Source organism: Chiloscyllium punctatum, chromosome 26 (genome assembly GCF_047496795.1).
Source record: "Chiloscyllium punctatum isolate Juve2018m chromosome 26, sChiPun1.3, whole genome shotgun sequence".
In the NCBI taxonomy this organism is placed as follows: Eukaryota; Metazoa; Chordata; class Chondrichthyes; order Orectolobiformes; family Hemiscylliidae; genus Chiloscyllium; species Chiloscyllium punctatum.
This window is the reverse complement of record NC_092764.1, coordinates 25,987,359-26,013,266: the sequence shown is the minus strand read 5'-3', so window position 1 is coordinate 26,013,266 and position 25,908 is coordinate 25,987,359. Positions and strand designations below refer to the sequence as shown.

General features: G+C 39.8%; 1 protein-coding gene across 1 annotated transcript in view; it reads left to right on the top strand.

Annotated features, from left to right (window-relative positions):
* The first annotated feature begins 5,291 nt into the window (after positions 1-5,291).
* LOC140496344 (polycystin-1-like protein 2) overlaps positions 5,292-25,908 on the top strand; it is a 136,392-nt gene continuing 115,775 nt past the window's right edge. The window contains exons 1-6 of the mRNA XM_072595961.1: positions 5,292-5,543; positions 17,592-17,753; positions 20,147-20,329; positions 20,911-21,021; positions 21,495-21,642; positions 24,767-24,990. Of these exons, the coding sequence (XP_072452062.1) occupies positions 5,363-5,543; positions 17,592-17,753; positions 20,147-20,329; positions 20,911-21,021; positions 21,495-21,642; positions 24,767-24,990 (1,009 nt within the window). The 5' untranslated portion in view covers positions 5,292-5,362. The remainder of the gene's footprint in view (positions 5,544-17,591; positions 17,754-20,146; positions 20,330-20,910; positions 21,022-21,494; positions 21,643-24,766; positions 24,991-25,908) is intronic.

Sequence of the window (25,908 nt, the reverse complement as noted above, 5' to 3'; positions counted from 1 at the left end):
TCGCATTGGACGAAAGTCACCTGAAGATCCAAGGCCAAATGTCCCTGACCGCTGAAGTGTTCCCAACTGGGAGGAAACATCCCTATGTGGTGATTGTTGCACAGTGTCCACCCATCCATTGTCCTAGCATCTGCGTGGTCTTGCTCAATGTACCATGCTTCAGGGCATCCTTCCCTGCAGCTTATATAAGAGATAGACAATGTTGGTCGAGTCCCATGAGTACCAGCCGCATACATGGTGGGTGGTGTCCCTACGTGTAATGGTAGTATCCATGTCGACACTTTGACAGCCTTGCAGTGGTTCGCCATGACTAATTTGCAGAGAGGACGGTTCCTCCAAGGAGGTAAGTAACAGTAACCAGATTTATTGAGGTTAATAGAGGATGGTCAGGACAGGAGAATTCTCCTCTCCAACACTACTGAGGCATTTTGTTTTAATGCCCATGAGAGAAGTGCAACATAATACATAAAACTGATGCAATTTGCCATCTACTCTTTACTCCCTGTATTCAACTGAATGCTTGGAATAATTATGAAATGTAGAATTGACTTTTTTAAAAGTCGCCTAATGCAAAACTGATATAATCAGCTTGGTCATTGTTTTAACCCACTACCTGGTTTTAATTTCAATAGAAAATAGGTGGCAGACCTGATGTCATCAATTTACCATTGGGCATGTTAGGTTAAAATTAACCTAAACCTATTTATTTATAATATGGGCTCCATTTTACAGAGCATGTGAGAATACAAGATGATTGACGATTGGGGGATCTCTGGTTCCCAAAAAAAGCAGCAAGATAGTTGCTGTAAGTTATTTTCTTGCTAAAGCGTTTGAACTTTGTTTTACATATTGTACTAATCCTATTTGGGAAAAGTACGTTTAAAATGCCATGTGACAGATCCTGCGAATGAAATTACTGCCTGTTTTATAATCGTAATGTTATTGTTGAGAAATTAATATCTAATTCTCAGTTTGTATAATACAAGCAGACTACAAACAGAATGATTATTGAAACATTGATTATAACATCTACCTGATAATTGAAACATTGTTAAGTGACTAACGACTTGAATGCTATATCTTTTATCTGCATTTTGCAGACATCTGTAACACTATAGAATGGATAGCAATCTAACAATAATGACATTAACTTGAATTTTAATTGCCACAGAATAAAAATAAAGCCTTCATTGTTTTCTTAAAACAATTACTTTTCTATCAGCAAATGTTGGGCTTATGCCCAATTAAATTTCCTAGTTCATACAGATGTTTACCTTCAATTATATTATTTCTTACCTGTGATTTATTTTTCTAAATTGCCCAGCAATGTAAATCACTTTATCCTAACAGTCCGTCTCAGAAAGCATCTGCTCAAGATATGTAATTCCGTAAAGAGGGCATAATGCAGGCATTGATTAAGATTCAGGTGAGAAGTTAGGTACAGAGTCCTCTAACACTATCCCTGGGGATCATGCCTCCCCATGTTGCCCCCTCCAACACTGGTCAATACCTTGCTATAAAAATCATCATTAATAACCTTCCCAGTTCATCCTTTTCTCAAAATAATGTACTTGTACAAACCTTTGTCCATTTCCTTTGTTCCAATCTTGCAGATTCATTTTTCCTTATATCGACACAGTACTGTCTCACTACTGCAGCATGGTTGGGAGAAGGCTGATGACTTTCACTGGAAGAAACTGCAGATGGCCTGCAAGGATGCACTTGAGCATTTTCAGGGTTTGGGATCTGGCTTTGGGCTGCACTTCCTTAGCTTGGGTTAGTCTGGCTGTAGGCAACAGCAGGACACTTGCATGTTGTATTGCTAGTTATCCATATGGCAGAGCAAGATGCAGGAATTCATCTGTCTTCTCCAATTGATTAGTTACATTTTATAGCTCAATGCAACCTCTAGTCTGCTCTTTCCTATTTCTAACCAACTCTGCTTCTTGGGGAGAACCTCTCCTTAAATATATACTTCATTGAACGTCATCAGCTCCCTTAGCTCTGGAGAATGCTCTGGTTCATTAACATTGTTATGAAACAGTGGTAGTGGTGGGATCACAGATATTGTCATACTGAGAGGTAGATTCATGTCCCAGGGATCGATGCCAGTTTCCCCTAGTAGCACCTCAGCAGTCCAGGTAATCTAAAGGAGGAGAGATTCTTAGGCAGTCTCAGAAAGTCTGCCCCATTCAGTTCTGAGATTCCAGTACCACGGTGAGGAATGACTGCAATATTTGAATTCCCTATGCATTGTTTGAGGCACAATATTTTGGATAGAAGAGATCATTTTGCAACTTTCTTTGAAGAAATAACATATTTCCTCGAGAATAGTAGATTTTTCTTTAATGAAGGCCTTGGCTCTTCTGAGGATTGAAAAGGAGCGACATGAGAATTCAACAGGTGTAAGGCCTTTTAGGGTGTAAAGGGCGAAATATCTTAGAGAAACTGAAGAATTTGATTGGATATTAAAAACTTGTTCTGACCAAGATGGAATTCTGGCAGGATTTAGTTTTTTTCCCTGAATCTCCTATTAAGAAGAAACTGAGAAATACCGTTACCAGTACCAAGAGCTTTGAGGTCACAATCTTTTGTTGCCTGTTAAGTCAATAAGCAAGGTGGTGATGGAGTAAGGCTCCTGATTGGAACTCATCCACTTTTCTTTCTCCTTCTTTTCTCGCTTTTGTCTTTCTTTTAGTTCTTTAGATGTTTTCTTTCTCTACTTACCTTTCTGGAGAGAACTCAGTTGTGGAGGCAGCAGCACCAATGACAGTGGCAGCAGCTGGGGGATTTTGACAGTGAGCCATGATGTGCTCTGTAGTGGTCAGCAGCATCGTGGCTTCATTGATGTCCAGAGCAGGACTCTGCAGTGAGGTGGCTAACACGGCAAGAGAATGTGATAGTGGCTAAGGCCCAGCTTGAGCCCAGATGGCAGCAGCAGCTAGCGAGGCTGAAGGCTTGAGAGCAACAGTGAAGCCTGGTATGGCCGATGAGGGTCAGCAGAGCCAGTTGGTAGCAAATGCAGCTGGCGAGCACGGATTGGTCTTAACCCAGCATGGGGCAGAGCAAGACTTCTTGGGTTTTGGATTAGTGGTGCTGGAAGAGCACAGCAGTTCAGGCAGCATCCGAGGAGCAGCCTGAACTGCTGTGCTCTTTCAGCACTACTAATCCAAAATCTGGTTTCCAGCATCTGCAGTCATTGTTTTTACCAAGACTTCTTGGGGAAAGCCCAATTTGGAGCGATTGCAGGCCCATGGCTTAAGAAAGCACTGTAATGTTTGTGTTTTTAACTTTATTTCTTTATTTTTCTACTTTTATACAAAGAAGATTGTAGTGATAAACTTTTTAACTTGTTTCTTTATTTTCCTGCTTTTGTAACTAAGATTTTGTACCGAGGTACATTTGTATCTAAGATGACGCTGTGTGTGGTGACATTGTACAGTTTTGACTGTACTCTTGTACACTGTGCTTGAGTACATGTCACAATGATCATAGTGATCATTTAGATTTAGATCTAAATCTAAATGGGAAGTAGCAACATGGCATGGAAATGGGCTCATAGTGACCTTTGTGACCTTTAGTGGTTTCCTATATGAAATACACGTAAAATTGTCAGTGAAAATACATTTTCATTTTCTACATTGCTACCTTGTATCACCGTAAAGTAAGTTCATGCTACAATTAGCTCCTGATTTTATCAAAAAATGACAATGATAAAACATGAATGATTCTTTAGCTCTGAGTAAAATTGAAATATTACACGAAATTGGTCAGCAGTTATGAGCTGTGCCTCAGTTGGTAGTACTCTCACAATTGAACCAGAAGGTTGTGAATTCACATGTCACACAAAGATCAGAGCTCAAAATTTGAGGCTGACAGTCCACTTCAGTACTAAGGGAATGCTGCACTGCCAGAGGTCCTGGTTTTGAAAGATGCGTTAAAACCAGACTGCATTTACCCTTTGCATCAGAGTAGAAGAATAGTGGTAAAGCTTGGAAGAATGGTAGGGGAGTTATCCCTGACGTTCAGGAGTGATATTTATCCCTCAGTCAACACCATTAAAACAATTTATCTGACCATTATCACATTGTTATTTGTGAAACTTTACTGTCTGCAAATTGCATGATATATTTTGGACAATTCAAAAGTCTTTCATTACCTGCAAAGCACTTTGAACCATCCTATTTTTGTGAAAGACATTAAGTAAATTTTTTTAGGCAAACCAAAACTTATTAATCAGTCACATTGATTTAATTTTATTAACTAACCTTTACTTCTTGCACAAATCAAACATTAAATTAAAATATTCATTTGATTATAAATAAGAACTCCAAGCATTGGTCTCCATGAATTCCAGATGTAGTAGTTAACCATTAATCCTTCAAACATGTTATGATTGTGAAGTTGGGAACAGATTTGAATGCAGGAGGAAGGATGGGCAGATTGGCTTCCATGAAACTGCATAAGATCTTCAGGAAAAAGTAATAGTCATTAACGTGGAGACTTAGGAAATCTTCTAAATTCTCATGAATTCCTCCCCAAATAAATTCCAACAGGTAACAATGCTGTTCAATAGGGCTGGGGAATTGTCTGCTGAGGGGACTAGTGATAAAAATGTTGTGTTAGAGCATCGTGGCAAGATGAGAGCTAAAACAGAAACAAGGCAAAGCATCAATAAAGGATAAACTTGTTTGGTGCTAATTTCTGGAACCAGTGACAGAATGAGGTCAGTGGCTCCATTTACAATAAAGATTACATCTGGTCATTTGACAGTGACTATTGTAACTGTGTTCTTGTTTATCATGTAAACAAGCCTGCCTATGATAGTTTGTCTTCTTAATTTTAGGACTATAATCTCAACCTTGCACATGTCCTCATAAAGAAGGAATAATATATATGTGTGCTATCTTTGACTTTCATGAGGCTTGGAGACAAACTGATACCTTTAATGGGTTGTCACAGCCAATTGTGGCAAATCTAGACAAAGCTTTAAATGGTTTTTAATAGGATTGTGTATTTCAACACCTTTGCTGTTTTATGGGGCTGACAATTCTTTAATATGTTCAAAACAAACCAGACAGATTAATTTTTGTCAGTTTATATGCAATGCAGATCAATGTTTGTCAGTTTAAATTCAATGCAGATTTTTAGAAGAATTACGCACAGCTTGGAGTCAGTTCAGGGTCTGCCTCTACTCAAAGTCATTTCAACACTTAGTATGATAGTGGTTTAGTCAAAAATGCAGCTGATTTTGAAAGTTCTTTTTTTAGTTTTTACCATTACTTTAAGTCCTCCAACGTATTCAGATCATTGCTTAGAGCAACAGCTGGCCTTCGAAAGGAGCTGCTATGAGATTGTTCAGATGGAGCGTAGTTTTCAGGATGCTCAGAAATGGTGTGAGCGGGGTGGGGGACATGTTGCTTTCATCCTGAATGAAGAAACTCAAGGGTTTATCCAGAAGCACCTTGCAGCAGATAAAGACTGGTGGATTGGGCTGGCTCCATGGAAACAGAACCTAACCCAGGATGAAATGGCCACAGATGGTAAGTAAGACCATATGAGAATTAGAATGAGAAAAAAAAACATTCTTTATCTTCCTTCATCATGATGCTGAATGTTTACAATGTTGAGAATGCTTTATAAAGTTTTTCTCATGTTGCAGACTGGATCCTCTCATAGTTTAAACGAGGTCACCTTAGTTCTGCATTAATGTACGGTAGAACATTGCTGACTGGCAAGAGGTGTCTGTACGTTTTTGAAGTATTTTGATTTTGCACAATTCAGATCAGCCTTAAGTTTTTATGGTGGTAAACACAGAATAATGTGTTTAAGACTCATATCCATGACACTATGTAGGGTATGCATTCCTCATCAGAGTCTGGGTCTCTGAATTAGAGAAGGAGAGTGTGACTAAAAGTGGAGGCTAATTCCATTGGTACCTTTCTAGTTAACAAATAGCATGAGAGCTGAAGGAGATCTTAAATGATAAATAAAATTAAGAAAAATAAGTATTTAAGTGATTATTTTCTATCTGTTGTTGTCTGGCTATTTTAATAACTGTGATAGTTTTAATTGTACTTAATGTTCACCCCAGGATTTCTTGAAATTTGGTGATACATTGCCTTCTTAAATTATTACCGTCCTTGTGCTAATGGTGATGAAAGGATGACAGTATATATCCAAGAAGGATGGTGTGTGTGATGTGGAGGAAAATGTAGAGGTGCTACCTTTATCAATCTATTGGAATCCGATACAGATAGAGTGTTGTCACCAACTGTGCTTTCTGTACTGAGTTAAAGAGCCTCGCAAACTATAATGGATAGAGGAGAAACCACTGATGAGTCTTTACAAGAAGAGACACTTGCCTTATATAACAAGCCATAGTATATATATGCTATACATATATTAGTGCAATTATATGTATATACATACATGTGTATATCATATTTCTGAAGAAGAATAATAGCAGACTCAAAACATTAATTCTGTTTGCCTCTCCATGGTTGCTGCCAGACCTGCTGGGTTTTTCCCAACCTCCTCTGCGTTTGTTTCAAATTTACAGCATCTGCAATATTTTGCTTTTAAGTAAGTCACTTCTAGAGAGGATTTTCCACTGGCAAGTGAAACTAGGACAAGACGGCTTAGCCTCAAGATTAGAGGAAGCAGATTTAGGACTGAATTGAGAAGGAGCTTTTTCACCCAGAGGGTTGTAAATCTGTGAAATTCCTTGCCCAGTGAAGTAGTTGATGCTATTTCAGTAAACGTTTTTAAAGCTAAAATAGATTTTTTTTGAACAATAAAGGAATTAAAGGATACGGTGAGAGTGTGGGTAAATGGAGGTGGGTCCATGAAAAGATCAGCCATGATCTTATTATGGCTTATCTTGAAGGGCTTGCTCCTAGTTCTTATGTTCTTATGAACACATCGGGAACTTCTGCAAGACTACCCGAAACTTTGTCCAAAGAATGAGACATCATCAAATTCAGTGAAGCTGAATACAACTTCAGTATTAGCTCTTTCTAAATCATTACCTTATACAATAATGGGATTGTCAAATAAAGCTTAATTTTTTGCTGTAGTGCATCACAAAGAACCTGTCACTCCTGGCATGCAAGGGATTTATTTCATTGACCATAAGCAGGTAACTAAAACTAGTTTTTGAAAATTTGAACTTCGTACTTGCATTTTGAGTTTTACATCCTATGCAATCCAAATCTAAATTTGAAATATCATCCTACCCTTAAATTTGTCAGTCTTTATAAATATATGAGTAGGCCTATTATCTCTAGTTGCTTTTTATCAATATTTGTTTCCACTGATTGCTTGTTATCATTTAGTAGATTCTTTATATAACTGTTGCATTAAGCAAAAGTACAAACATAAATTCAAAAAATAATAATGAATATCTTTGCTAGTTTAAGTGGGAAGACTTGATTTCAATCATTCAAGTTGGCAAGGATTAAACAGTGGTCCTTCATTGAAAACTTTTATTCAAAGTAAGCAAGATGTTGTTTGAGCTGAAAGCATTGGCTCCAGGTACGTAAGGTGAAAGTACAAGAGTACAAATCATGACACTACCTAACTCCAAGTGCTTGTAATCATTAATAAAAATGTAATTTCCACAAATGGGAAAATGAGGATTCGTCCTGATGAAACGTTCAGAACAAAGAAATGATATGAAGCTCATTATATTTCCATTCATTAAGATGTTGCCAGTAATATTGTTTTTAAAAGAAATCACAGGACGTGGATGTCATTGGTTGGGCCAACATTTATTGCCCAAACCTAGTTTCCTTGAGAAAATAATGGTGAAATAATTCTTGAGCTGCTGCAATCCACATTCTCTAGGAAGACCCACAATACTGATCCAGGAAGAATGTTCCAGGGGTTTGACAGAGCAATACTGAAAAAAGCTTATATTTGTCCAGATCATGATGGCGCATGGTTTTGTTGGTGGGGAGGGGGATCGTGCACTGAATGGTGCTCCAATCCATCTACTGTTCCTGTCTTTCTAGATGTTAGTGGTTGTGGGTTTGAAAGCTGCTATCCACAGAGCATTGGTGCATTTCTGCAGTGCAGTTTATAGATAAGACACACTGCTGTTACTAAGCATTGGTGGTAAAGTGACTGAATGTTTCTGGATGTGGTGCCAATCAACCTAAGCTGCTTTGTCCTGGATACTGTCAAGCCTCTTGAGTGTTGTTGGAGCTGCACTCATCGAGGCAAGTGGGGAGTATTCAATCACATTCCTGAATTGTGTCTTCTAGATGGTGGATAGGCTTTGGGGAGTCAGGAGGTGAGTTACTCAGTGCAGGATTCCTAGCCTCTGACTACTTTTGTCACCTTAGTAGTATATGACTAGTAAAGTTCAGTTTCTAGTGAATAATATGCCTGATGATGGTGATAGTGAGGGATTCGGTGATAGTAATTCCATTAAATGTGAAAGGGTAATGGTTAGATTCTCTTTCAATAGAGATGGCCATTGTCTTAAACTAAAGTGACACAAATGTTGTCAGTTGTCAGCTCAGGGTCTTGTTGCATTTGGATGTGGACCATTTCAGTGTGTGAGGAGTCACAGTGAGCATGCATGAGCATCTCCAATTCTGACCTCACGATGGAGGTGAGGTCTTTGATGAAGCAGCTAAAGATGGTTGACATAGATTATAAGAGAGTAAGTGGGAGGTCATTTTGCAGTTGTACACAACATTGGTTAGGCCACATTTAGAATACTGCACTCAGTTCTGATCTCCCTGCTATAGGAAAGATGTTGTTAAACTTGTGAGGGTGCAGAAAGGATTTTCAAGGATGTTGCTGGGTTTGGAGGATTTGATCTATAGGGAGAGGCCAAATAGGCTGGGGCTATTTTCCTGGGAGTGTCGGCGGCTGAGGGGTGACCTTCTTGAGGTTTATAAAATGATGAAGGGCATGTATAGGGTAAATAAACAATATCATTTTTTCAGGATAGGAGAGTCCAAACCTAGAGGATATAGCTTTAAGGTGAGAGGGGAAAGATTTAAAAGGGACCCAAAGGGCAATTTTTCATGCAAAGGGTGGTGCGTGTATGGAATGAGCAGGCAGAAAAGGTGATGGAGGCAAGTACAATTAGAACATTTAAACGGCCTGTGGATGGGTACATGAATAGGAAAAGTTGAGAGGGATATGGGTCAAATGCAGGCAAATGGGACTAATTTAAATTAGGATATCCAGTCAGCATTAGCAAGTTGGACAAAAGGGTCTGTTTCTGTGCTGTACTGCTCTACGACTCTCTGACTCTAGTGGGCAGGTCATCTTACAGCTGTGCAGAACTTTGATTACGTCATGGTTGGGATGCTGTGCGCAGTTCTGGTCACCACACTACAGGAAGAATATAGTTACATTGGAGGGGGTGCATAGGAGATTCATCAGGATGCTGCCAGGGACGGAGTGTTTCAGCTGTGAGAGGAGGCTAGAAGGGCTTGAGTTGTTATGTTTAGAGGAGAGATGATTGAGGGTTAACCTAATGGAAGAATAAAGAATTGTGAGTAGCATGGATAGATTGAATAGAAAGCAGCTGTTCCCCTGAGTGGAGGGGTCAATAGTTGGGGGGGGGGGGGGGGGTGTAATTTTTAACTTAAAGGCAGATGAGTTTGTAAGGGATTTGAAGAAAGATCTTTTAGCCCAGAGGATGGTGGGGATCTGCCTGGGAGGTTAGTTGAGACAGCAAATGTCACAATCTTTACAAAGTACCTAGATGAGCGCGTGGAGAGCCATAACATTCAAGGCCATGGGCCTAGTGCAGAAAGTGGGACTAGTGCAGTTAGTAGTATATTTTTGGCAATAGAGAATTAAAGGGCTGAATGGCTTCTTATGTACAGTATGATTCTGTGATCCAAAGATGGCTGGGCTTCTGGAGTTTCTGGCATTCTTTTTTACTCCAAATTTCAGCATCCATAGTATTTTGCTTTTGTTTTGCCTGATGTTCTCTGTTTCCATCATGTGCTAATTTAGTAACCCACAGAGTCACACCCCCTGCATTTGTTCTGAATCTCTTTCATTAGTGTAAAAGATAATGTTTTAGCCCATTAGTCTATTTGTCAGTAAAAAAAAGATCTCAAAATCTAATGGACAGATTTCCACAAACCCTATTACATGCATGAATATGGCCCAAGAAAGAACTCATTAGTTTTTGGTGAAGATGTGGATCTGGATCTAGATCCTGGAATTTTTTAAGGGTCTGTTAATATTGAGAGACAGAGAAAATTGACTTTGATTTTGGAATGTACTGAGTTGTTTTGTTGTGAATGTTATCGATCAATTTGGATTTTTAAAAATTGTCTCAGCTGCTCTTGTGCAATTTGGCATCTTCGTCGAAATGTCAACAGGGATTTCAGAGCAGACTGTGGACATTAGATTAGATTAGATTACATTACAGTGTGGAAACAGGCCCTTCAGCCCAACAAGTCCACACCGACCCGCCGAAGCGCAACCCACCCATACCCCTACATTTACCCCTTATGGGCAATTCAGCATGGCCAATTCACCTGACCTGCACATCTTTGGACTGTGGGAGGAAACCGGAGCACCCGGAGGAAACCCACGCAGACACGGGTCTCTGGCGCTGTGAGGCAGCAGTGCTAACTACTGTGCCACCGTACCGCCCACAAAAAGAGGCAAAAAGAAAACTGCAGATGCTGGAATCCAGGTAGCCAAGCAGGAGGCTAGAACAACACAGCAAGTCAGACAGCATCAGGAGGTGAAGAAGTCAACATTTCGGGTATGATCCTTCCTCAAGACTGGGGGTGGGTGTAGGGGGAGCTGCAGATGAAAGGGGTGGGGAGGGCAGGATGGTGAGGTAGGGCTAGGTGAAGACAAGTAGAGGGTACGATCTGGTTGGTCGATGGGTAGGAATGAATCCAGTTGGTGGCTAGAAGGAAGGGTCGATGAAAGAAATGGAAGGGAGGAGCAGGGGCTGAGAAGGGAGTAGGGTGATGGGAAGGGAGGTTATTTGAAATTGGAGAACTCAATGTTGAGTCCTCTGGGCTGTGGGCTGCCCAGGTGGAAAGTGAGATGTTCTTTCAATTTGCAGTCTGATTTGCTGTGGCAAAGGGGGAGGCCAAGGTTGGTCATGTCGGAAAGGGAGTGGGAAGGGGAAATAAAATGGATGGTGACTGGGAAGAATCATTGTGGATATGGATTGGCTTGAAGCCTCCTTGGTTATTCTTTTCAGCATCATTACAGAACACCAACAAAACAGGAAAAAGCCTAAATAAAGAGCTGCATAATCCTGCCAAAGTTTTTTTTTAACGCACATGCTCTCAATTGATTCTTCTCTTTACTTATTTAAAATTGTATCAATGGCCTCTTGTTTTACAGCAGAGAATTGCCTTAACCAATCCCCCTACTCAGTCACTTAATTTGAAATGGATCTATCAAATCACCTCATAATTTCCTTTATTCTGATGAAAGCAGCTCTATTTTTCCTAATCTTTCTTTACATCCTGATACTTTGAACCTTCCCAGTGAATATCTGGTGTGCCCTCACTGTTGATTCACCATCTTTTCTTCCAGAGTAGAGCACAAATTTGCACATATTGCTCCAAGATTGGTTTTACAAAAATTTGCTGTGGATTCAAAATTATATCTCAACTTAGCTATTCTCAACTTTTTCCTATAAAACATAACATTCTGGCTTTTTAAAAATGATCTTATCAATTTGAGGTACTGACTTTATGGTTTTGTGAAGTGGAGCCTTCAAATCCTGTTTTCAATAATTAATTCCCTATTCAAAGTAAAATTACTATTTTTATTTTCTTTACCCAAATATACATTCACATATTCATTGACATTGAATTCAATTTGTTCTTTCTTGGCTTTCCACAGCTTATCAATATTCCTTGGCAGCTTCATTTATTCTTCAGAACTAATTACTTTACCTTCTATTTCAGTACAATATTATCTGTAAAATTGGATATCATTGCCTTTAGCCTGATATCAAGTCAAGAATGTACACAATGACCAGATCAGAATTCTGTGGGATCACCTATCACATCCAAACACATGGAGAGACTAACATTAATTCCAGTCTATTTTCTCTTTTTTAGCCAGTTTTTAATCCAATTATCTACCTTCTCACAGGCTTTGTGGAAGTCCATGTAACAGCAAATGCTTCTCTAATATAGTAAAAGGTCCTAGTGTGGATTACATCTACTGTGTTGGCCACATCCTCCAAACCTGCCACCTATACAAAATACTGTATCAGTCAGATTTGTCAAACTTTCAATTTAAAATCCATGTTGACATTTTTAAAATAGGAAACAATGTTCCCATTCAGATGTTTAGTCATTTCATCCTTAATTAAATATTCTAAACTTTTCCTATGAACTAATCTGTTATTATCTGGAATAGTTCTGCATCTCTGTAAATCTTGACTAAAGCCTAAGTTATAATTTGTAGAGGCAATGTTTTCCCTTTGTCACTGGTGAGACTGCTAGGCTGCTTCATTATTTTCAATAATTTTTGTGACTGTACAGTAGCATGTATTCTTTGTTCCTAGGTACAAGCTGATTTTAAATATGTGGCATTATCAACAGAAGTAACAGCTGAGTTAAATAAAGTGAATTTTATATCAACGAATAGTTTTGAAACAGTACACAACTTCAGTCATCTGACTATCTTTTACTCACAATGGATATTTTGTATTCCCCTCTGTAGAAGTCAATGTGATATTTAATATAATTAAATGTTATTTCAGTCCCTTTCCTTTTTATTTATCTGATAATTATTGTGACCTATCTTAGCCTGAAGTTCAGATTCTCTCCGCATGCAGCTCGTTACCACTTCAGAGTGATCTGAGGGTGTAGTGCCTAATGGAACAAGAGTGTATACATTTCTCCTCTTCCTCAGCCACTTACACAGTTCAATAGAATTCCAAAGGCAGACCTACTCTAATCTGAGATATGCATTTTTAAAAATTGTATGCATGAGCTCTCAGGAATGCAACAACAGGTTGAACTTGAAGTCAAGGCCTTCAGGCTGCTGTTGGAGATCAGCAGCCCAAAGACTCCAGTGATATAAGAATACCCTTTTTAAAATAGATTTCTGTGGGATGACTGGGCCAGCATTTATTGCCCATCTCTAGTTGTCCTTGAGAAGGTGAAGGTGAGCTACCTTCTTGAACCGCTGCAGTCCATGTGCTATAGGTAGACCCACAGGGAGGGAATTCCAGGATACTGACCCAGTGACAGTGAAGCAATGGTGATTTATTTCCAAGTCAGAGTGGTTTGTGGCTTGAAGGGGAACTTGAAGATACAGTGCCCATGTATCAGCTGCCCATCTCCTTCTAGATGGAAGTGGTCAGGGGTTGAAAGGTACTGTCTGAGGACCTTTCATGAATTTCTACAGTGCATCTTATAAATAGTACACACTGCTGCTACTGAGCATCAGTGGTGGAGAGGGTGGAGGCTTATGATGCCAATCAAGTGTATTGCTTTGACCTAGACTGTATAAAACTTTATGAGTGTTGTTGGAGCTGACCCCATCCAGGTAAGTGAAGAGTGTTCAATCACACTGCTGACCTATGCCCAGTAGATGGTGAATAGGCCTTAGAGGATCAGGAGGTGAGTTACTCACCACAGAATTCTTAACCCTGACCTGCTTTTGTAGCCCATGTGTTTATGTGGTGAGTCAAGTTGAGTTTCTATTCAATGATAATCCCCAAGGATGTTGTTTGTTGGGGTGTTCAGTGATGGCAACACCATTGAATATTAAGGGGAGGTGGTCAGATTTTCTTTTATTGGTGATGGTCATTGCCTGGCAATTGTGTGGCATGAATGTTACTTACCACTTATCAGCCCAAGCCTGGATGTTGTCCACATCTTGTTGCATTTGAACATGAGCTGCTTCCGAATCAGAGGTGTCACAAATGGTGCTGAACATTGTGCAATCATTGGTGAACGTTCCCACATCTGACCTTATGATGGAGGGAAGGTCATTGATAAAGCAGCTGAAGATGTTTGGGCCTAGGACAGCATCCAAATGAACTCCGACAGAGAAATCCTGGAGTTGAGAAAACTGACCTCAACAATCACAACCATCCTCCCATGTGTCGGATATGACTCCAGCAAGTGGAGAGTTTGCCCCCTGATACTCATTGATGCCAGTATTCCTAGGGCTCCTTGATGCCACACTCAGTCGAATACAAGGGCTGCCACTCTCAACTTATTTATGGAATTCGGCTCTTTTGTCCATGTTTGAACCAACACTGTAATGAGGTCAAGAGCTGAGTGGCTCTGGCAGATCCTAAACTGGGCATCACTGAGCAGGTTATTGCTGAGCAAGTGCTGCTTGATAACACTGTTGATGACACCTTCCGTCACTTTACTGATGATAAGAGTAGACTGATGGGTCAGTAATTGGCCGGGTTGGACTTATCCTGCTTTTTATGTACAGGACATACCTGGGCAATTTTCCACATTATCCAGTTGATGCTAGTGTTGTAACATTGGAACATTGGAACAACATCTTTCCAATGGGAGGGAGACCAGAATTGAATGCAGCATTCGAAAAGTGGCCTCACCAATGTTGTGTACAGCTGCAACATGGCGTCCCAATTCCTGTACTCAATGCACTGAGCAATGAAGGCAAGCTGCTTTGGCATCTCTCATATCCCATTTACACACCATCATACATGCGCTATTCTTGGAATGGCTCACCACTCAGTGGATATCCTAGAATTCGCCACCACCCCTTGCACCCAGTCCAGCTTTAAAAGTTTGTTGTGCATGTAGACTAGCGTTGTCAGTCTGGAGCTGCCCTGCATGGTTGCTTACATTTGCCTCAAACATGGCGGACAGTTGTAAATTGGTGTCTTACTTTGCCAGCCAGGTCCTGAGGTCCACGAGGAACTCGCATTAGAGGTCACAGGGCCAGACCGTGCTAGCCTGGTCCATGGTTGCTAACTGAGTTAAAGTGGTCTCAGTTATTCAGAGAAATGCCCAACAGTGTAAAAAGGTCAATGATGTTCATCAATCTATCAATGTAAGTGCCATCATCTTCTCCCTGATAACTCATACTCACTCAGCCTCTGCTACTATACCCAGTTCCCAGCTAGTCTCAAGCATGACCACTCTCAGAACTACCTGCAACATCTTCCCCACTCACTCTCACCCACTCCACCGCATCTAACTCTGCAAGCACTCAGCACTGCCTAGTTACTCACACAGGACACCTCCCACCTCCAACAAGTTGAGCTGGGCCACTCACTTTCATCTTCCATAATACCTGCCTCTGTCTCATTCCATGAAGGAAAGAAGCCCACAATAAGACAAAAAGACTCATGACGTTTTTAAGACTTTGTAGCGATTGATGCAACTGAGTGGCTTACTAGACCATTTCATCGAGCAATTCAGAGTTAGCCACATTACTGTGGATCTGGAATCACATGTGGGCCAGAGCAGGTGAAAATGACAGATTTCCTTCTCTGAAGGACATTTGTGAACCAGATGAATTTTTCCCATAATCGACATTGTCATCTGTAGATTCTTAATTCCAGAATTTGTTTAGCTGAGTTTCTGGATTAACAGTCTCGTGATAAGCTATTGCCTCCCCTTACCAGGATGTTTTGAAGAAAAGTTTACTTATGTGTTTTCCACCAGTCCCAGCTAACCCATTGGTTGACTGTGTCAAAACCAGGGTGATAATGGCCAGTTTCAATGGGATTCCCAGAGTGTGTAGCCGCAGAAAAATGATAGAAAATGGGCAAATGCATGTGTTAATGAGCTGCTGGAAAACCAGCTGACTCCATTATGTCTGATCACGGGATCCAACCAAAGCTAGTAGTTGACGTAGGCAGACCAGGTTTGATGACAGTAGGCCGGATACAGTAACATTATAAGCCAAGCCTAAAGGGGTCCAAGTTTAGATAAAATCTTTTGTTTGCTAGAGGATTGGGTAGCTTGCTTTCCCTCAGCCAATTGTCTCAATGGATTCCCAAGCATGCAATTCAACAAACTCTGGACTGAAAGTTTCCCTCACTGCTCTGCCTGCACTAGAAGGAACAGACATGGATTAGTTGTGCATCATCGGTTTTGCACATGCTGTTAACACTTGCCCATCATTTTATGTTTCTTGTGTGTGCAGGAATGAAGAAGCAGAAATTTTACCAACATAGTCTAACTTAACAATTTGCTCAATATTTGGCTGTGGGAGTCTCAGGTCAAATAATAATAGACTTCAGTTTGGGTTTTTTTTTGGCAGCATCTTTGTAATCTTCCAGCAGTAGAGCCAAAAGTTGGTTTACTCATCAACAACCAAACCACTCTGTACAATCTTTAGAAATCTGTTACACTGACAGCGAATTCACTTTAATAGTTTCTGAACATGAATAAAATTAGTTGAAAATGTATTAACATTTAGGAAAAATGCACTAATTTTAACTGGCAAACAATATTCCATTAAAATAAGAGCAAAATACCATTGGGCGGCACAGTGGCACATTGGGTGGCACGATGGCACAGTGGTTAGCACTGCTGCCTCACAGCGCCAGAGACCCGGGTTCAATTCCTGCCTCAGGCGACTGACTGTGTGGAGTTTGCACGTTCTTCCCGTGTCTGCGTGGGTCTCCTCCGGGTGCTCCAGTTTCCTCCCACAGTCCAAAGATGTGCAGGTCAGGTGAATTGGCCATGCTAAATTGCCCATAGTGTTAGGTAAGGGGTAAATGTAGGGGTATGGGTGGGTTGCGCTTCGGCGGGTCGGTGTGGACTTGTTGGGCCGAAGGGCCTGTTTCCACACTGTAATGTAATCTAATCTAATCTAAAATACCATGGATGCTGGAAATCTGAAATGAAATCAAAGTGCTGGAGAAACTCAGTAGGTCTGGCAGAACCTTTGGAGAGAGAGAAGAAGAGTTATGTGTCAATCTTAGTTCAGTCAATTTCAAAATCCTTAGGGCAGAAAGTGAATACAACATGGAGTTTTTGTGGCTACGTAAACAGCTATTCGAAGTCAGTAAAAAGGCTGTCAAATTTCTTCCTGATAGAATCCCTTCCTGATAGAATCCCGTGATCAGGAAGCAGGCCATTTGGCGAATGAAGTCCACACTGATCCTCTGAAGAGCATCCCACCCAGACCTAGAAAGATTTGCTGGCTCTGCTTTCCTTTCTGCTCCTACTAATACCTGACTATTTTAGTGGAAATTCTGGCAGGGTCATTTACCTTCCTGTACCCCTGCCTACTCTTCAGTTTTTGCTGCTGTGCTGTCAAATTGCAAGTAATGGCATGGGAGGCTGAGGTGGTCTCAGCCTGGAGAGTACTCGCTTTTGGTTTTCATGCATTGACTCAGGAATTAAAGGCAGAATTCCTGAGTGTTTGTTCATAGAAAATTGGAATGCTTGCAGTAACAAAAAGGGCAACAATGATCTCAGCATATGTACAAATGAATAGTTATAATTTACTACTTGATTCTATCCATTTTAGCACTTATACCTGCGGCTATATATGACAAAATTGTCAGCAAACCATCATGCATAATATATTAAGATCTGTGCAATTTTAAAAAATAAATGTACACGTTAAGCTTATATTAACTTTGTCTATAAACGTTTCTTGAACAAAAGGCCTGGCCTGGCTTGATGGTACCAACGTCACATATAATAACTGGTCCCCGGAACATCAGTCTTCTTCAGCAGTGACCTGTGCTTACATCCTCAAGAACTCTGGACACTTCTGGATGGGTACAACCAACTGCAACCAAGAGTTTTACTTCATTTGTGAATTAAGTAAGCAAGATTTATTTTCTATTTCCTCAGTACTGCAGTTAATGTAGACTCTAGAATAGCACAGTTGGTATGACATGATATTACTAGTTAAGTGTAACAGAGTGCTGTACACAAACAAGAAATCCCTTTAGTAGCTATCTCCTAGTTTCCTTCTCTCCATCGTTCTGTTGAAATTCTGCTCCTTCTCTGCAAAGTTTTTTTTTGTGGTACTTGTTTTAATTTTACAAGGAGTCTTTAACTTATTGATCATATTGTGTCATACAAGGTTCTGAAGGGGTTTCACAGGGTAGATGGCGAGAAGATGTTTCCACTAGTAGTGGCAACAAGAGACATAGTTACCGAATAAGGGGACACAGTTAAAACAGAGGTGTGAAGGAATTTCTTCTCCCTGAGGTTATTGAATATTTGAACTTCTCCATCCCAGAGAATTCTTAAAGCTGGATCACTGCAAGGAATAAAAGAGGCAGGAGATAGATTTTTGAGATATCTGGGAGTTAGGGCTATGATGAGCTGTCATGAAAGAGGTGTTGAAGCCTGGGACAGGTCAGCCATATCTTCATAGAATCCCTACAGTGTGGAAGCAGGCCATTCAACCCATTAAATCCACACTTACCCTCTGAAGAGCATCCCACCCAGACCTACCCTCCTACCCTATCCCTGTAACTCTTAATATCCCATGGCTAGCCTGCACATCCCTAGACACTACGGGCAATTTAGCATGGCCAATCCACCAAACCTGCAAATCTTTGGCTGTGGGAGGAAATTGGTGCATCTAGAGGAAACCTATGTAGATATCAGGAGAATGTGCAAACTCCGCATTGACATTGGCCCAAGGCTGGAATTGAACCCGGATCCCTGGTGCTGTGAGATAGCAGTGTTAACCATTGTGGCACCTTATTGAATAGCAGGGCACACCTCAGAGAACAAATTCCTGCTCCTATTTCTGAGGTTCCTAAACCTCACTTTGTCTCCAAATATCTTATGGAAGCCTTCCAGCATCCACTTGCAGTGAATTATATGGCCTCCTGATGGCATATTTGACAGCAGAGGAGGTACATGTAAAATAAAGCATATGGTCAGAATGCTGCTTTTTTGCCTCTTCCCATCTTGTCCCACATACTGCGGGGGTGGGGGGTGGGGCGAGGGCAGGGCAACTATATGTCAGAAAGAAAACCTACCCTTAGGCTCATTAATGCCCTTAAATGAACAATGAGTGTCCCCCCTCCTCAGCAAATGTTTGGTCTGGAGGGTAAGCAGAAGCAAGGAAGGCAGCCAACAGCTTGAACAGAATGGGCTAGATATCTGCTTTAGAGGAACTCACTCCCATGCCTCAGCTTTTCCACACACTCCTCCTGTTCATTGTCATCTCTCAGCCATGTCCATGAAAGATCCCCTTGAAGTCTGGTCCCCATCTTCACTTCTTACTCTGAACTGCTGTAGTCCCAGCAATGGCCACTACTGCCTTCCAGCACAGCTGGAACTAGACAGCTGCCAGCCAGCCAGTCAGATTGATTAGCAATACTCTAGGGCTCCGTGACCTGTCTTAGTCTGCATTAATTAAAGCCACTCCCTGTGTATTATCATGGCAGGCCAGCCACATTTCACCTTGGAAAGTGCTGAACAATTACTAGGTCAGGGAGGGATGGTGCTGGGGTTGGCGGCGTCAAGTAATCTATTCCATGCCCAGCCCCTCACCCCAATAAAATCCAGCCTCTTGTTTCTGATACATGCTCTCTTTTACTATTCAACCTTTTGTATTTAACTGCATGTTGCTTAAGGCACCGAGACCAAGAAATTTAATGATGCCATACAATTTGTCATGCACTGAAACCTCTAATTTGAGAGGCAGCAGGTGCACATTTCACACTGTATGCTTATTATGCACCATTTTGGTAAAGGGGCCTGGGATAGGAAGCTTAACTGAAGCAGGTATATGAAAATGAGGTTTCTGTGCATCAATGTGAGATTCCTCAAGTGAACATCTGTTCCTGAGTACTGCAACTGGAAATGAGGAATTGAAGTGAGAGCAGCTATGTCCATTGAGTATCTTCTAGAATTTGTTAGCAATTTAGTACATTTCAAAGGCCAGATAGGGTGGCATAAAACTTTAGTGGTTCTGAAGGGGTCTCCCTGAAATTGGAAACTCTTACTAAACCTGGAATTCTCAGATTCTTTACCCCAATTGTTGGAAGAATTTGAATTTGAGATGAGTTAATGTCAGAATGTTTATTTTAAATGCTTTATGCGTTTTAGTTGTTGTACAATTGTGAAGTGGTTGAGAAAGCACCACAAGGTAGTAAGAAGGCTGGTTTGAGCTGACAATTAATGACGTGATGCTTCTGTTTTCTATATGGTAATTTTGTTTTTCTCAAATTGTGTTGTCTTTATCACAGAGTCTGACCAAGCATTTGCCTGTGACCACTTTAATGCCACACTACAGTGTCCATCTGGCAATGTGATTGAAATTGATAGTAGCTTTTATGGCCGTAAATCTCTCACTTACTGTTCCTCTGAGATTGTAGCTCCAACTGAGTCACAGGAATGCAGCTGGATTGATGTGAAAGAAAAAGTAGCAGGTAACTGTTCTGTGATAACTGTCTAGAGATTAAGATATGTAGAATTGCTCAAATTTTCCTAGTCTTTTTATTTACCTTATATTCCTGTCTGTTTAAAATAATAGATGGACATTTTGGATGTTCATACTTTACATCAACCCAGTACTGATATCCTAAGAAGATAATTAGAACAGTAATCTGTTTCCTTCCTTGATGTTTTATGTTCTGCAAGTGACTTTTCTTCATTCATGATCTTCTGCTTCAAAAGCTATTCCTTATTTGAGACCAGAGTCAAGTGACCAGCCTTGAGTGCTGTGTCAGTAACAGTCTAGTGCAAGTCACTAAGTGATGCTGAACAGAGACAAGGACTTTTGTTTACTTCACAGCATTGAGTAAATCATGGTTAAATCTATCAGTACGTCATTGTGTGTGGATGATGGCTTTGTGCTTGATCTCTATAATCCACTGCTGTGAATAATAGTTTTCTACATCAAAACAGTTGCACAATAATGTGGATTTATTGGTATAACGTTCATTTTGGGAAGTTGGCGAATATCTTATTTCTTTAGGAAACAAATATAACCTCGACTTTTATCTTTAAGGACTGTGCCATGGGCTACAGGCTTGCCAAGCTACAGCCGATCAGGCAACCTTTGGAAACCTTTGTCCAAGATTAGGCAATTATCTTGTCATAGACTACCACTGCAAAGAAGGTAGGAGATGCAACAACACATTTTCTCGTCAACAATTTCAAAAAAACACTAGCAGCATTAAATCATACTGAATGAAACTAGTGTACTCAATCTTAGATATTTGCATGAAATCATTTTTCTACTATTTCAATCAAGACATTTGAAATTTGCTTCTGTAATCAATGGAAAACCCTCAACAACATAGGGCTGCTCCTGTACCTTATGGTCTATTGAAAGGTCATGGGGCGAGGGCAGGAGAATGGGGTTGAGAAAACGATCAGCTACAATCGAACAGCGAAGGAGTCTCAATGGTCTGAAAGGCCTAATTCTGTTCTTATTTCTTATGGCCTTATGAACATGGACAGAGTGACCATTTGAAAATAAGTTGAAAGACATGTGAGACATGCTCTCATGTTGATAACCCATCTCAATGAAAGTACTCCATAGCATTAATTACTTCATGAGACTTAAAATTTGTATAATATTTTACTTAGGTCTCCGTTTGCTGGTGGATGACGTATACTCAGTCCTAGAAAATGTCACCATCTCTCCAAACTGGTTGCTACATCCATATTCTGGAAACCTCACCTGCGCACTTAACACTGGCGATGGCTTTGTGATTGATCCCTACAACCCACTGCTGTGAGTAATGCTTGAAAATAAGATTAGCAGGAATAATGGGTGCACGTATAGGTATCCTGGAGTTTGCACATCTTTTGATTTACTAACAAACAACCCCAACAACTGACCACACTTCCTATTCATCTTTTATTTTGAACATTTTTCCTGCCTAAATCCTGAAGTGATACACTTGACATGAATGACCTGTTGTTCATCAGCATTCTCAAAATATTTTGTGATAAAGTTGGTAAAAATCCTATTAGGCAAAAGAATCAAAGGTTATCAAGAGGAGAGGAATGTGGAATTTGAACACAAGGTCAGCTATGACCTTATTGAATGTTGGAGCAGGCCCGAGGGACCAAATGGATTACTTCTATTCTTATTTTGTTATTTCCAAATGGAATGAAAGGCTGATTACAATTTTTTTGCAACAAAATGCCAACCACCAATCATCTACAGGTACCAACGTATTTTATTTTATTTAACTTAGGCAGAGATGTAAAGTGAACACCACTTGGAAGGAGCATCTTGTGTAGCCAAATTACAGAATGTACACATGTTCATCAAAAAGAGTGACTGCATTACACCATTGGTTGCTGAGCTTGCTAAGTCCTGAAATGGGTAACTGCCAGATTGAGCCTGCAGCAGAGGCTGAGAAACTCAATACAAGGAGAGTACCACGCTTAGCCTCAATAATTTACCTGTGGCAAATGTACCTGTCCAAGACAGTAGCTGTACGACTGAACACTGCACAGTCCTCGTGGAAACAAAGTCGCACCTTTACTCCGAGGGCATGCTCTATTTTATTGGGCAGTGCTTCTATGTTAACTGGGATGGGTTCAAACCAGGTCTCACATTTTTAAAAAATGAGCATCTATGAGACACTATAGATCAGTAACAAAATTGTATTCCACCACAATCTGTAAGCTCAAGGCCCAACATGTTATTCACTCTACCAACGCCACCAAGTAAATTCGGGTTTGATAAATCATGGAGGAGAATATGCCAGGATGACCACAAGTTACAACTAAAAATGTGGTGTCAACCTGATGAGGATTGAGCTGATACTGCATTGCTTCTACTATATCGAAACTGCCCAGTTAGCCCAATTGATCTCTGCTGTCGGTTATACGCTGTACAAGACTCATCTCTTTCTAATCACATCTTCCCATGCTGTTCAGTTGTTCCCTTCTCCTTCATGTGTATATTGTTATGATCCCAGCTGATGTTATTAATGACATCTGGATTGATAGAGCAGATGTTACTCTTTGTTTTTTGTTGTAATAGTCTTGCACTGAAACACAATCACTCAATGCTGCAGATTCAGGTTTAATAAGAAAACAAACATTTATTATTCCCAGGTCTCTATTTCATTCACTTCTCATCCTCTCAGAACAAATGGCTACCTTAATCCACTTAAAAAATTGAACTACCACATGTAGTTTTCAGGTTTCAGATTTTAGGTTTCTGTTTGTTGCCTATATCACTTCTTGCTATCTTGCGATCAAGGAGTGATAACGGTAGATATTGGTTTTGATTTTTGGGAATAATGTTGTTTAGAATATGATTGATGTTCACAGAACTGTATCCATTCAAGATAGTATAAATGATTCAGGACTATGTTCTTCATTTTAAATACCATGTTTGTAAGCTTTGTTTTTGCCAAAAAATTATCCATGTCCATTTCAGCATTTAGAATTATTTCATTTAACAATGGAAGTTGTTTTGTGTGTAATTCAAAAAAGTCACTCTGTTCACAGTTCTATATGTTTAACACTTTGTATAATCAAGAACGTGTGGATTTTTGAAGTAGCGCCATGTATTTCCAGTAAAATATTTTGCAATATGAACATTAAATGCCATTTTTAAAAGTTAATGAATGTCCATGTTTCAAAAGACTTTCAGTACCAAAAGAGTTTCCATAAAAGTACTTATTTTTGTCAGCAACATTTAAATTCTGTACAAGCAAATGACTCGTAACAAATCAAGAAGCTAGACTTGCATGACTTTCCTTTTTCCAAACGCTCTAAATTTGGATCCAAGTGTTCTTCATTATTTGAACCTTATTTGCCATTTATCCACTCAATGTTCACCTGTTAATACTTTTGTTTGTTCAGTCCTCCACATTATATGCTACACACCCCACTTTGGTGGGTCCCAATGTCAACAGCATGCCTCAAAATTCTGAATCCCATGAGTTGATAGATGTGAAACTAAGAATGATGCCAGTAAAGAACATTGTGGGACAGTGTTTCAGGAATGTGCATTAAGCCCACCTGTTCTTTTTGTAGCCTTCTCTCAATCAATTCTGACTCATATTTTCCTGACCTTTGGTTCATCATGAGTCCCTGATGGGACACATTTCCAAAGGCCTCCTGAATGTCCACTTCACCTGTACTACATTGCCTCAAGTACTTGTTAATCTTCCAAAAGCTCTTTTGCATCAGTGCTTGCAAAGAATAATGGAGGTGTCCCTGAGATGTGGAGAGTTGGTAAATTTCTCCCAGAATATAATTCTGTTTTCTGCTGGAATTCACTATAACTTAAGTGAAATGTAAGCAGAAATTCATGTCCTATGTATCCATCCTATCTGCCTATCTGCTGTAGACCTATATTATTGATGTAATTTTCTCTGATTTTACATGGCAAGTAGTAGTAAATGGTCAAATCATTCAATTATTCTGGTGTGTGTACAGTTCAGATTATAATAGTTAAAAGTGTATCACTGCCAACAATCCCAGCAGCATGTATTATTGAAAAGTGGAAGCAGACGTTTTTAATGGCTAAGGCTTTATTTGGCAGTCAGTGACTCCAAAGTACAGAAGCATATCTCGTAAAATAGATCTGTCACTTTTTTTAATGCTGGAATTAAATTCTATGAAAGATTATTTATATTTTTGTGAAATACAAAATCCTATGACAACGCAAACTAATGAGATGACAGATTTAAACTTTTTGATGAACTTTGAATCATCACCAATGACCACACAATGGCAGCAATACATTTCAAACGCCTTTATCTTCGGAAATATCTTTATCTTAGAGACAAAATTGATTTACCTACATCAAAGTTAGTCATTAGAAAGTGATTCACCTCACTTTTACTTGTAGATTTCAACTGGATTATTTTTGCTGTTTTGTAAAGGCCTTCTAGCAATGTGACTCACAGGTACATGACCCCAGGACTCTTCACTGTCAATGTTGAATGTACAACTAGCGATTGGCACGTGGTGGCACAGAAAACTGTATCCATCCAACAACCTATCAATGGTTTTGGAATCAAGTGCTGTAATGTTAATCAATCAGAAGATAATAACTGCAATGTTCTGTATGGGGATCCTTTGTGGATTCAGTTTCAAGTTGAAGAAGGTACTTTTTTTTTCCAGGTGTAGTTGTGAATATATGCATCTTCTGTGTGTCTGTTTATCCTGTGATATAAAGTCACTTTCATTTCACATTAAATAAGCAGTGTAGGCCATAATGAAAGAAATGCTCAATGGGAAAATAGCCTATAGCTGCCTTTGTGAGACCTGGACAGATGAGAAACAGATCATATGTGTTTCACATAAATGTCAAATAATGTACATCTCTGACAAGTAAAGATCTGATAAACTCCTCCAAAATATCCATGACATCTGTGTTGATGAGACGTTACAAAGGTCAAAGAAGAAGAATAGGGAGCAGATCTCAGTAAATAAATGACAGTGCTGATCGGAAAGATGGGCAATGACAAGGACTGGATAGGCCTATCTCCTTAAGTGAGGTGCCAGAGAAGTATGGAAAAGTGTTCAGATAGAATGTTAGCACCATGGAATTGTGATTTGTAAGTAAAGGGATGCCACCAGGGGAGTCACAGAATATGAAAGTGGACAATTGAGAAAAGATAATTGACAGGAATTTTATGATTGATGACCAAGAAATGACTACACATTTTCTGCCTCTCCCAACAATCTTTTGGCCCAAGGAAAATATATTTGGTTCAGTAACAATAATTGCATAGATACAACTAGAATAATTAGTGAATGTTTATAGTTGTTTGTAAATGAATTCTACTTTGTCTCTACTGCCAATAAATCCCACAACTTAGTGATTCTAATGGACCTCTGGATTTACTGTAGAAACTTTGGCAGAAATCAGCAGAATCCCCAGAACTATGTTTTTTATTGATCTGCCAAAATGACAAGGGACATTCTGCAAAGTTAATCAACAACATTTATACATGTTAATAATATAAATTTTGTTTTTTGCAATCAGATTTGTTCAATGAGTCTGATTAAAAAAATTAAG